This window comes from Pyrus communis, chromosome 9 (assembly GCF_963583255.1).
Source record: "Pyrus communis chromosome 9, drPyrComm1.1, whole genome shotgun sequence".
Lineage (NCBI taxonomy): Eukaryota > Viridiplantae > Streptophyta > Magnoliopsida > Rosales > Rosaceae > Pyrus > Pyrus communis.
Window position 1 is genome coordinate 13,604,871 of NC_084811.1, and position 13,257 is coordinate 13,618,127.

At 35.8% G+C, this 13,257-nt stretch overlaps 1 protein-coding gene across 2 annotated transcripts; it reads left to right on the forward strand.

Annotated features, from left to right (window-relative positions):
- Positions 1-917: 917 nt before the first annotated feature.
- LOC137744764 (4-alpha-glucanotransferase DPE2) lies at positions 918-11,757 on the forward strand. 2 transcript variants are annotated; one of them, XM_068484559.1, is made up of 23 exons: positions 918-1,347; positions 1,541-1,959; positions 2,504-2,621; positions 2,727-2,782; positions 2,940-3,067; positions 3,184-3,310; positions 3,450-3,646; positions 4,495-4,573; positions 4,743-4,781; positions 6,846-6,965; positions 7,084-7,185; positions 7,342-7,425; positions 7,535-7,777; positions 7,874-7,999; positions 8,127-8,201; positions 8,377-8,448; positions 9,123-9,239; positions 9,635-9,732; positions 9,954-10,113; positions 10,235-10,333; positions 10,643-10,840; positions 11,030-11,123; positions 11,275-11,757. In XM_068484559.1, the coding sequence occupies exons 2-23, from the start codon at positions 1,594-1,596 to the stop codon at positions 11,511-11,513; spliced, it is 2,937 nt and encodes a 978-aa protein (XP_068340660.1). In that variant the 5' UTR covers positions 918-1,347; positions 1,541-1,593; the 3' UTR covers positions 11,514-11,757. The 2 variants fall into 2 exon arrangements, with proteins under 2 accessions (XP_068340660.1, XP_068340659.1); XM_068484558.1 differs by having other exon boundaries at positions 920-1,347; positions 1,535-1,959.
- The last annotated feature ends 1,500 nt before the right edge of the window (positions 11,758-13,257 follow it).

The window sequence follows — 13,257 nt, forward strand, 5'->3', positions numbered from 1 at the left end:
CACCAATGGTCATTTTGTTGAAAAAAAAGGATTCAAACTTTGAGACAAAGAAAGGAATGTGATTGAAAGTAGTTGAGAAAATATGAAATTGTTGTGTAAGATGATAATGAGAAGGTATTTATAGAAAAGTAAAAACAATTTTTTTACAATTTTTTTCAGATTTTTTTTTGAATTTTTTTGAATTTTTTACAATTTTTTTTAAATTTTTATTCAATTAATTAATCTTTGCCATTGGATATAAAAAAATTTGAATTCCAACACTCCAGATTGTGCCACGTGTCACAACGGTAACTTTTCAGATTTTTAAAACTATTTTTTATTTATTTATTTATTTATAAAGCATTTTAATATCCACCGTTGATCTCAGATCGAACGGTGGATATTAAATCTGATTTTGTTTTTTTTTTTTTTTTACTGTTGAGATCGAACGGTCTAAATAAAGTGACCGTTGAGATCTAACGCACCATGGGAAGCCACGTGGCTTCCCAACGGTAACTGACAGAATTTTTTTTCTTCTGATTTTTGTGTCGGCGACGAGCCCCCACGCGCGGGTGGGGTGCACGCGCCTGACACAAAAAAATTTAAATATTACGCTGACACCACCCTGGCGTCAGCCTTACGTCACCCCCACCTCGGACTCTCGGGCTGGCAATCCCCCACGAACCCGGAGCTCGAGCCTCCCCCTTCCATCGGGCTGGGCTACGTTGGACCTGATCCCCGGGCCCTCGGGCCCTTGGTTTCTCCCCTGTCCCCCGAGCAAAACCCAACGCTGGGCTTGCTCTGAAGGGAAAACTTTGTCGTTAATGAGTCTGTTTCCTCAATCACGGGATTGAGTTGAGTGAATTTAGTTTTTAATCTATTTTGTTTTTAAAAAGGAAGAAATATATTGTACGGCTATTAGAGTTCTAAAACACAGCAGCATATGATATTTCCATTTTTTCTGCAGCTAGAAATTACGATTGGAAAAAGTCCTTTGTTTGCAAAGTTAAATGTAGAGAGAAAGGGCGTGATCTCAATTCTCTCTCTCTCTCTCTCTCTCTCTCTCTCTCTCCCCTCGGAACCAACTGTCAAGTGTCACTCTCCCGTGAGAGCAGCTTTGCTTTGCATTTCCTCCTCATTCTCCAAAAATAATAAGTAAATGAATCTGTGTTTAATTCAATTCATAGAAAGGGAAAAAGAAATCTGCTTTTTGTTTTTTTTTCGAATCAAACAAATGACCATCTCTGATATTTTCAATCTGTTTTGCATCTGATTGGTTGGCCACTGTTGCTTTTACTCGTGTTTTGATATGATAAAACGAGAGAGCCAACCGACTTGGAACTAGGGAACCAAAAGCTTTCGGTTCATGTGAGTGAAGCTCTGCTTTGATTTTCTTGGTTTTGATTTGGGTTTGTCTTAATTTCTCGGGAAACAAACAGTGGAAAGGAATTCCCCCTCTGGATTTCGTAAATTTCACTGCTTTTTTGCTTTCTGAGCATTATTATTGTTTGTGATTTGTTCATGCTTCTTAATTACTCATCTCTCAATTGCCCAGGACCAGAAACTGATAGAAACTTGAGATCTGGGTCCGATCAGTTTTTGAAGATAAAGAAAATGGTGGAATTGGGATTGTTGTCCGGAAGCAGCAGCAAGTATGGTAGTAGTAAGCCGGTGAATGTGAGCTTCAGGATACCATATTACACTGAGTGGGGTCAAAGCCTGCTGGTGTGCGGCTCCGAGCCGGTGCTTGGTTCATGGAATATCAAAAAGGGTCTGCTACTGAGCCCTGTCCACCATGGGAAGGAGCTCATATGGTTTGGGACCATCTCTGTTCCAAAGGGCTTCAAATGTGACTACACTTACTATGTCGTCGATGAGAAGCGAAACGTTCTGAGATGGGAAATGGGAGAAAAGCGTAAAATATTATTGCCTGAGGGGATCCAAGATGGAGAGGCAGTGGAGCTTCATGACCTTTGGCAGGTCTCATTCTTTCTTTCTTTCTCGACCTTTTCGGTTATTAATACTGTTTGTTTACCATTAACTTAATAATCCCTTTTACTTTTATTGCCTGATTCTGGTTTTTATTTATTTTTATTTTTATTTTATTATGATTGACACAGTAAGAGTTAGCCATTGGATGGTATGTTGGGATATTGGGAATGTTATAGTAATTGCTTTCTTTTTGTGATATGATTCGTTCAGTCGCTGTGCCTGTGATTGAAGAAAGAAAAAGATAGAACAAATTCGGAATTTTGCAACATTCCACCAGAAATTGCGATTTCGTAATCTTAGTGTTTTTAGTGTTTGGTTTTCTTTGCTTTCTTTTAATCAAAATTTGGCATCTAGCCTTTTAAGCTTTAATTAAAAACTTTAGAGATGCCATGTTAGAACTGAGTAGTATTTCTATTTATTTTTAATAATATTATCTTCCACTTAGCTGCCTTCCTCCAGTTGTTAGAACATAACATGCAGAGTAATGTTAGGTTCATCAACAACTTGATCTAAAAGCTCTGTTCATATCCAGGTGGGTGCTGATTCACTTCCTTTTAGAAGTGCCTTCAAAGACGTCATCTTTGGTCCGAAATTGAGTTTGGACATTGAAGTACCTCCCGGAGTCATCCGAAACACATTGGACCAGGATGGTAATTGTATCCAAATTGAAGATTATGGTTACTGCTCATGTAATATTACATTTTCATATTCTTTTCTTTAGCTAAATCATGTGATATGTGCCTTCCCATTGACAGATTCTGTTATTGTCCATTTCAAAATCAGCTGTCCAAACATAGAAGAAGAAACAGCGGTAACTGTCCCTTATTCTCTAGTGAATTGTTCATACTTATCTGCAACTATACTTGCAAAAAATATATATTTTTTTCAATCAAAGTGGGGTTACTACCTGAAAGATATCCAAGCTTGATTATTGCAGTTTTTTTTATTTTTGGTCAATACTGTTGCAGATATTTATTATTGGTAACACCTCAAAGTTGGGACAGTGGAATGTTCAGAATGGGCTTAAACTAAGCTACGCTGGTGAATCAATTTGGCATGCTGACTGTGTTTTGCCGAAGAGTGATTTCCCTATAAGATATCCTTGTCAAGGCTTTATCTTGGACAATTTGACCTTGCCCTTGTCATTAAATTTTAATGTGTTATGGTTATTGTTAGACCATCCCTCTCTTTCTTCCTTGACAGATGGTCCACATATAAGTATTGCAAATATGGCAACGCAGGAAACTTTTCTCCAGAAAATGGTCCAAACCGTGACCTTGTTCTTGACTCCTCAAAAACTCAGCTGAGATACATTTTTCTTTCAGATGGCATGATGCGAGTAAGCTAGTGAACTCCTACTTACCCTGAATTATGATTAAGTAAACATTCAGTTGCATAATGGAGAAAATATATAAGCACATGCTGTAGCGTAAGTGTTCCTCTGTGTTGATCATTGTTTTTTGGATTGATGATGTTAGGAAATGCCTTGGCGGGGTGCTGGTGTTGCAATCCCAATGTTTTCTGTTAGATCAGAAAATGATCTTGGAGTTGGAGAGTTTCTTGACCTGAAATTAGTTGTTGACTGGGCTGCAGATTCTGGCTTTCATTTGGTTCAGCTTTTACCTATTAATGATACATCAGTGCATGGAATGTGGTGGGATTCATACCCCTACAGGTATGTTGACACCTCATTATCATATTACTATAACGTTTTTGTCTTCCTTGATGCCATTGGCTATTTATAAAAGCTAAATCAAAGTTTGATGCATAAAACTGGCTTGAAATTTTGTAGGGAGACAATTTCGGTTGTTTGCCACTTTTAGCTGGATAATATGTGCATTCTTAAGTTCCTATGTCTCTGATTATTATCTAAACATTAAATCCAATACAATAAATGGGAAAAGCTTTCTTGTTGTATTGAATAGCAATTGCCTTGGAAAAGTAACTTCCATCTGGTGGTTTCATCTTCTCTAGCTCCCTGAACGGTACACCAATGTGATCTATGGAAGGGAGGGTGGATAATTGGAAAAATGGATGGGGAAATTACATGGGAAGAGTAAGGCAATCAGGGAAGGATGTTATTATCTCTTTTCTTGGTTGGCATTAAGAAAGGAGAAGTGGTAAGGAAAGGGAAAAAGAGTGTAGATATAAGTTAGCCGGTATACCTGGTTTCAAGTGGGGTTTGTTGGAGGATAAGAAGGATCAAGAACAAATTGAGACGACTCTTCACCTTACCTTTCCACTTTGAACTCCCTCCCAACCAAAAAATGAAGACGCTCTCATTTCTCCCCCACCTTCCCCTCGTCCGTGATCCTTCTCTCTCCCTCCAGTCCAATAGAGTACAAAACTACCCTTTTTATCTTCATATTTTTTCGATTACAAAACCACCTTGTTGTATTCTGTTCATTGTTCGCTGACTAAAATGCACATCAAAATTGCATTGTTTTTTTCTATGATACTTATGTTATTATTTTGAAAGTTTCATCTCATTCAAAGTTTGGCTTTCATTTCTTCATCATGCAGCTCACTTTCTGTATTTGCATTGCATCCTTTATACCTGAGAGTACAGGAACTTTCAGAAAGTATGTCTTCGGATATCAAGGTGATCTTTATAAATCTTTTTTTCACTTGTATAATAAGAAAAACTTGAGTAATTATTATGCTTTCCTTTGAAGGATGCTAAATTGTCACTTGATTCCTGATTTTTTCCTTCGTTTTTTCATTATTATCACTTGATTCCTGATTTTTTTCCTTCGTTTTCTTTCTTATAGCTCGAGATTGAGAAGGCAAAAGAACAATTGAATGGAAAGGTAGTTCCTTAAAAGATTATATTTATTTCTTGCATATCATTACATCACATTAATGAGTTTACTATCCTAACTATGAATGACTAGTACATTAGTAGGCAAGCTGGACCAGACTTCGAAATTTGAAAAACATTTCGTGCAAGAGGCCTTCTGTTCATTAGTGATGGTATTATCTTTGAACAAGTAGGGGAAGGTGCAAGTTTGGCACAAAATAATTACAATTCAACTATTAAGAGGCTTGTTTTCCTGAACGTCTATTAAGAGGCTTATTTTGATTGACAACCACTACAAGATAAACCATTTTTTATTTTTCCTATTTTTTTGATTTTTTTATTTATTAATAACTTTTTATAGTTTCTTGTATTCTTTCTAAACAATTTGTGAGGCTTATTTTGATTGACAAGCACTACAAGATAAACCATTTTTTATTTTTCTTTTTATTTTTCCTATTTTTTCGATTTTTATTTATTAATTTAATAACTTTTTATAGTTTCTTTTATTGTTTCTAAACAATTTGCGGGTCCATCTACTGGCATGTCAATACCTCTTGATGACAAGTCTGAAGGTATAATCTATCCTCAAACAAAAGTTTGTATATGAAAAATGTCAAGAAAAAAACTATAGGTAGTAAAGGCTGAAAACGGTTAAACTTCCAGATAGCAAAATGGAAATAACCCTATTACAGACCACAAGATTTTAGGATGGGCAGGAGACCCAGTTTTGAATCATAGCTTGTTTCAAACAGAGTCAAACGCATTTTATGAGGTTTTAGGAAACCCTAGCCAACTCTGACCCATTGAAGGTATCTGCACTAGTCATAAAAGCAGAATAAGGCAGAATCCTTGTTCTGTGTCTTTTCATCCAATGGAAGAAAGACATGAGATGAGAACCTGATTAAGAAGAGAAATGACACGAGATCTGGGCAAGAAGATTAATGGAACCTATGGAACAGTAACAAAAAAGAAATATGTTTTCTTGTTTTTTTATTTTTCCTTTTTATGGTCAAAAAAGGGTAAGGGTGACAGTGGTTTAGGTCTCAAGCGTTACCCTACTACCATGTTTAAAAAGAGAAACACTTGGATTTCAATTTCGAATGGAAGTACTACATTTTTTTATAGAGTTCCAGGACATAAATTCCTTTAGTAATCAACTCTATAAATTATACCATAATTTTGGATAGATGCCTGATAATCAACTATTAACCTTAATTCCTAATATTCATTATGTGTCACTGATACCTTGCAAGCCAGTTTCCAGAGGATCAGTTGTACCCACTGATTTAATATGATCTCTAGTTGCAGGAGGTTCTGCCTAGCTAATTTCAAGGTGCAGGTGGTCTGTACTAATCTGTTTTTATGTGTCTGCATTTGTCTGCCTCACCACGTGCTGGATGTGGCTCCATGTCATGTGAAGGAGAGTGTTTGGTTGATATACATTGTTTACGTATTTCCCAACGCCTTAAGCTCTTATGGTTTGGTGTCTTACGGAAACATGGGTCTACGTTTCCAAACATTATTACATCAAAGTGGAAAAACCTATACTGCACCAAACATGGGACCATGTAGTAGCAATGCAGTCCAGGCTAAAGTAAAATCCATTTATTGTTCTAAACTAGACCTTTGTCTGATGTAAGACAACGATCACAAATTCTTATTCGAAGAATAAGTTTTTCATCCAAATTGTGTAGGGTCCACTCTGGACATGAGAATCATAAAAGATTATCTAATGATGACAAACAAATTGTTATTTATTCATTATTTCCTTTCTTTTATGTTTTTCTTTTTGCCACTAAATGTTATCCTTTGTTCTGAAAATGAAAAGATGACGTTCTTATGTATTGGAGTGTGAATATTTTAGATATAATCAGGTTACTTCAAAAATAGCACACGACTGTTGAGCACTATCTGTTTCACCCTAAGGTTGGAAATCTTTGGTAGTTCTGTTTGTTCTTGATGACATGAAAATATTATTAACAAATTTCATGGACATAAGTATGATGGTCTCTAAATAACGCTAAGTATACAAAGTGATTTTGAAATTAACATATTTTGGTTTGCATCTTTGTAGGATGTTGATTATGAGGCTACCTTGACTACCAAACTTGCTATTGCGAATAAAGTATTTGCTCAAGAGAAGGATTTGATTCTTAACTCCAGTTCCTTCGAGAAATTTTTTTCTGAGAATCAGGTTACATAGTTTAACTCTTCTTCTTGCTATTATAATAATATTTGCATATTGTAGAAGTTTTCGGCTTCCCTTTTCAACTTGAAGTGCTAAGATTTTCTCTATTGATCATTGGTTATAGGATTGGCTAAAACCCTATGCTGCCTTCTGTTTTTTACGGGACTTCTTTGAAACATCAGATCACAGTCAATGGGGTCGGTTTTCTCATTTTTCAAAAGAAAAGGTGATCACCCTTCTTTGTGTGGACTTTTTTTTTTTCCTTTGTCAACTGTGTGGTACTTCCTTTCATATATATTGCTAATTAGTTCAAAATTTGAGTTCTGATTATATAGATATTATAATATTAAAGCTCTCACGTTCGGCTTTCTCTTTCTGACAGCTAGAGAAACTCGTCTCCAAAGACAGCTGTCACTATGACATAATCTGCTTCCATTATTATATCCAATTTCATTTGTATGGACAAGTAAGTAGTATTTATTCTAACTACTAGCAACATCTGCACGTTCTGTTATTATATCCAATTTCACTGTGGCATCCATTGTTGATTTCTTTGGTGATTTCATGAACGGCAGCTGTCAGAAGCTGCAGATTATGCAAGAAGGAAAGGTGTAATATTGAAAGGAGATCTACCTATTGGTGTTGACAGAAACAGTGTGGATACCTGGGTCAATCCAAATTTGTTCCGCATGAACACATCCACTGGAGCTCCTCCAGATTATTTTGATAAAAATGGGCAGAATTGGGGTTTCCCTACCTACAATTGGGAGGAGATGTCGAAAGACAACTATGCATGGTGGCGTGCTCGTTTGACACAGGTTTTTCTTGCTAGATTTCCCTATTATTCCTTCTTTATTGTACCTTTGTTTGTTGCTTGCATTTTAGATAAATATCTTTCTATGCTTATATGACAGATGGCAAAATACTTTACCGCTTACAGAATTGATCACATTTTGGGTTTCTTTCGTATCTGGGAGCTCCCAGAACATGCCATGACTGGGCTTGTTGGGAAATTTCGACCTTCCATTCCACTAAGTCAGGTAGACTTGTTAGTCAAATATCATTTGGCAAGATGAGACAATGGCTACAACATTGTGACTTGTTATCAAGTATTAATTTTTCTTCATTTTCAAAGTTAGTTCACAAAAATTAATCCTTCTGTTGTAGGAGGAACTTGAAAGAGAGGGCATATGGGATTTTGATCGCTTGAGTCGCCCATATATTCTGCAGGAATATTTACAGGTAACCAAGTCTTCCTAGTCATCTATAATTTACTTCTCCTAATGTATTATCAACTTATTACAGATTTGCAGCTGAACTATGATGATTTTATCGTACTTTTGTAAGCTTTGTTGTCTTTTATTCTTGTCTTTATTGATCCCTTTTGTGTTCTATAAATTTTACTTTCTTGTTTCAGGATAAATTTGGAGCTTCATGGACTTTTATTGCCTCAAATTTTCTAAATGAATATCAGAAGAACCACTATGAGGTGAAAATTATTGGTTAATCTTGGAGATTTTTATCTGCTTTTTCATTAATAACCATTAATCACTCACTAATGATCTTGGATGAGATTTCTTCCCTATTCTGAACTTTATATGCGCTGTAGATGCACCTGAAGAAATATGGACAACTTCATTGATATTGTTGATAAAGAATGTTTGATTACCTCTATTCCCAAATTTGAAGTTGTTAGGATGTAGGCTAACAATACTTTTATATTCTAACACTCGTCACATGCGCCTCTCTCCACCATTAGAGCTTAAACTTATGGAATTGAATTTATAGTGGGAGTGTGCTATTGTAGGGATTCCAACTCATGACCTCTTGCCTTGATGTCATGATAAAGTTTGTTCTTTTACCACTTCTGCTAAAAGCTTAAACTGTTGGGATGTGGGGCAGTAATTATGTTCATTCTATTGTACAGCTACATTTTGAAAGCATTGACATTTGGGCTGGTTAAAAAGTTACTTTTAAACAATTTGAACCATATATAAACTTCAGGCTGTGAAATCCAACACTCCTACTTCAGTCTTCTGTATGATCATTACTTCTAGTATTTTTCTTCAGTGTCCATTACTTCTTGTATTTTATGTTGTAGTCGACCACGGAATTAAACTTTGTATTCAAGAACATTTTTTCTTTCCCATTCTTGATTATCAGTTTAAGGAGGACTGCAACACTCAGAAAAAAATTGCTTCCAAGCTGAAGTCATTCGCAGAAAGGTCTCTGTTGCAGGATGAAGACAAGATACGGCATGAACTCTTTGATCTTATACAGGTAGTTTTCCTATCAAAGAGTTTCACACTGTTAATTCTAGACTGATGTTCCCTTGATCTTATACAGGTAGCAAGTGCTAATAATACAAGGCCAGTGACTTACTATGCCAATGCTATGTCAGCATTATCAGTTAGGCTTGTTATTAGTCAGTTAAGTTGAGTTAACATAATTACAGTGGATGAATGAACACAATTCTGATGTACTTCTCAGAACTTTTAGGGTCTGTAAGTGTTGCAAACCTGTTTCTAGAAAATGATTCTGCAAAATGAAAACAAGAAAACTGGATTCTTCTAGACATATGCTAGAAGCTTTTCGTGCGTTTCCCAAGTATTTTAAAGGGATTGCCACTGGTACTGCTGTTCGTTGGTTAATATTTTATGTAATTGTTATTGCAGAACATAGTTCTCATAAGAGATACAGAAAATCCAAGGAATTTCTATCCTCGTTTCAATCTTGAAGATACTCCAAGTTTTAATGATTTGGACGACCACAGGTACTTCAAAAAGTTTCTGGTTTGGGAACATGAGATTAGGCTTATTTGGTCATATTATCTTGATGGAGAAGAATTTGGTAGGAGAACCATTTTTTAAAATCAAGTCATTTGGTTTTCTTCTGCTCATTGTTACAAAAGAGTTCCCCCCTCTCAACTCTTTTTGGTTTGTACTGATTTACTTCCATCATATATATTTTCTTATCAGTTTTTGTGTGATACAGCAAAAACGTATTGAAAAGATTATACTATGATTACTACTTCCACCGGCAAGAAAATCTTTGGCGGGAGAATGCTTTGAAAACGTTACCTGCTCTGCTTAACTCATCAGATATGCTCGCCTGTGGGGAAGATCTGGGGCTTATTCCTTCTTGTGTTCATCCTGTATGTTTGCTCAGCCCTTCCCAACCCACACAACCACTATAAACTTCAGCGTGATTTCGTTGGTTGTTGGCCCTCTTTGTTTTTATTGATTTCTTATTTTGTGATTGGTTTTTGGATGCAGGTGATGCAAGAACTAGGATTAATAGGTTTACGCATTCAGCGCATGCCCAGTGAACCTGATTTGGAGTTTGGTATTCCTTCTCAATATGGCTATATGACGGTAAGATAATGAGTCATATTTATCGCCTTCATAATGATGGAGATCATGCTTCAACGATTTGCTTCCTAAGGATTAAGTTCCTAGAAATGCCACTCAGAAAATCATCTCTTGAAAGAGTGAATGGGGAACAAATTAACTTGATCCTGTTGTAGTTTTTGTAAAAAATTTAAACCTATAGAAAGCTTGGAATTTCTGTTATTTCTGTATAAAGCATAAGTTTATTGAGATTTTGTATAAAGAAAATTTGGTCACATGGCTCAAGATCTCAACTTCGATTGAAATGTTGTTAATTCATATAACTGCATTTAGGTATGTGCTCCGTCATGCCATGACTGCTCAACCTTGCGTGCTTGGTGGGAAGAAGATGACGAAAGAAGGCAGCGATATTTTAAGAATGTGGTGGGGTCTGACATGTCACCACCTGCTCGATGTGTTCCAGAGATTGCACATTTCATCTTAAGGCAACATGTTGAAGCTCCATCAATGTGGGCCATTTTTCCGCTTCAGGTACTGTGCTGGAGATTTTAATGTGTCTTTTGTGTGTTCTCAATTGGAGTTTGATACACCTTCGAAAGCACAACGCAAGACATTTTGAAATTTTGGCTCCTCCATAACAAGTCATACCATATAATACTACAGTATACAATGGTATGTTAATTCTTTTGGATCCTTCCTCATGAGTTCTGCACTCGATAGGATTTGTTAGCGTTGAAAGAAGAATACACAACACGCCCTGCAAAAGAGGAGACGATCAATGACCCCACAAATCCCAAACACTATTGGAGATACCGTATGTGAAGATATGTTTTCAAGATTCAATTTGCCACTAAGTTGGCCTTGCCTTTTCTTTTCGATGTTTATATTTTGGATGTTCACTTGTTTCAGAGATGACAAAATGCATCTTGAATTTATGGTTTCAATTCCGTATATTGCGTTCTCAGGTGTACATGTGACAATGGAGGCTTTGATCAAGGATAATGAACTCATATCGACCATCAAGGATCTTGTCCGTTCGAGTGGAAGATCATATCCGGCAGTACAAGCTGAAAAACAACCTAGTCAGGAATCAGCAGCAGTTGCAGGTACAGAGAAGCAGAAAATGTCCAGCAGCAAAGATAAGGTTCATCCGGCAGCGTCATTGAATGGAGTTCCACAGAAGGAGATCGTGGCTGTTCGCTGATGGTGTTCGTGTAATGTGAAGGAGCTTAGTTAATAAGCAGAAAATAAGCCGACTGTCAATAAGAATCTGCATAGTGTGCTTGTTGAAGTCTAGTTCTCTTTCCACGACCATCCAAAACCTTTTAACAATAAATAATGGAATAAAAAATAATGGCAGTACTAATGTGTTGAACTATCAATACCCTATGAAATAGATTGGCTGGCTGGCTTAACAATGCTCTCTATTTTGGCCGGTTGTTGATTTTTTTCTCTTTTTTTTTTTTGGGGAAGTTATTGACACTTTAAAATGTTATTAAGCATCATTTTATATATAAAATTCTCTTGTATTTGGATAAATAATAACTATTTTGGAGTATCCATAATTGCCTTTTTTTTCTTTCCAAATCACAAAAGTTACTTTCAATAACATAATGTATGTTGGGTTTTTTTATTAACACCTCACATGTTGAATACACTCCATATAAAAATGTAATACTAAACAATTTGTAACTCTAATATGAAATGACTATTTGAACCCTCATAGCTGCTCTTACTCTCAATTGTAGAATTAAACCCTAAAAACACAAACAAGTTGATGAAAATATATCTTTTGATGAACGGAACAAAAAATCGAGTTCTGCTCCTCGTTCATTCATTGGTTTTCACATTCAAGAAATTATTTAAATAATGGAATAAAAATTTGACTTTTTGCAAAGCCGTGCTCTAATTGGAATCCAAGAAATAGGAAGAAAACTAGAGAATGTTGAAAATTTTAAGATGTAATTAAATGTAATATTCTCGTGGCTGTTTAATGATGAAGAAATTCAATGTTTTTTGGGTTGGTTGGAACTGACATGACTTTAGAAGAACAGTTCCTACCATTTGTCCATTAGGCTTCTTAGAATCCAACATGATTATTCAAGAAAATTTGACGGATGTTTATATATCAAACGGCAAGATGGAGATTTTATACAACAACTTAATTCATCTTTCTTGTCTTTAAAATGTGGATTATTCTTTTATTTGAAAGAGATGAAGAGTTTGATGTGTGGTTAATTAGTTGATGATTGTGGGGTGTGTGAGATGTGAGATGTGGGGTGTATGATATTTGAGGTGTAAGGTGTGAGGGTAGTATTAGAAAATACGTGGGATGTGTTAAGAAAAATTTTAATTTAAAGGGTAAATGAAGGGTGTTAATAAAACAAGCTATGTATGTTTGGTCATTGGGTTTTTAATTTAGCCAGTTTGGTTACTGTGTTTTACAAGGTTTGCAATTTTGGCGTTGACTTTATGTTATAAATATGTTAAAATATTAATAACGCTACGTCGTCTTTCACTACGATGACATTCTTGCTTCACGACTTTTCTCCATAGGGACCAGTCACTTATAATCCACACCTCAATTGTAGGTTAGAAAAGGAAAGCTAATATAATACTGCAGCTCTGCGGGAAATCCTTCTCTATACAAGTTCTTGGAAGAGGCTTTAGAACATAACTTCGAAAATAACTTAATTAGCTTAATTCGAATAAGATCCAATTACTTTTCAGACACTTCAATCCTTCACATGCGAATTTTTTATTTTTTTTTATTTTTTTTATTTGCTTCTAAACCACTTAATCATGCATGTAGGTCTTTTAAGTCTCACTTACCATCCTAAACGTGAGATTGTGACTTAGTTACGGTAGAATAATGATCATCGGTTGAGCTTGATCTTCGATAGCTTGAGTAGAACCAATCGTAACATCTAATTGCTTGAGTAGAACGA

What these genes read in the sequence shown, in the direction of transcription:
- LOC137744764 (XM_068484559.1), top strand. Translation starts at nt 1,594, where the DNA reads ATGGTGGAATTGGGATTGTTGTCCGGAAGCAGCAGCAAGTATGGTAGT. An exon ending in TTTCAGATGGCATGATGCGA is followed by an intron (nt 3,311 to 3,449) that starts GTAAGCTAGTGA and finishes TGATGATGTTAG; the next exon opens with GAAATGCCTTGGCGGGGTGC. An exon ending in TGGGATTCATACCCCTACAG is followed by an intron (nt 3,647 to 4,494) that starts GTATGTTGACAC and finishes TTCATCATGCAG; the next exon opens with CTCACTTTCTGTATTTGCAT.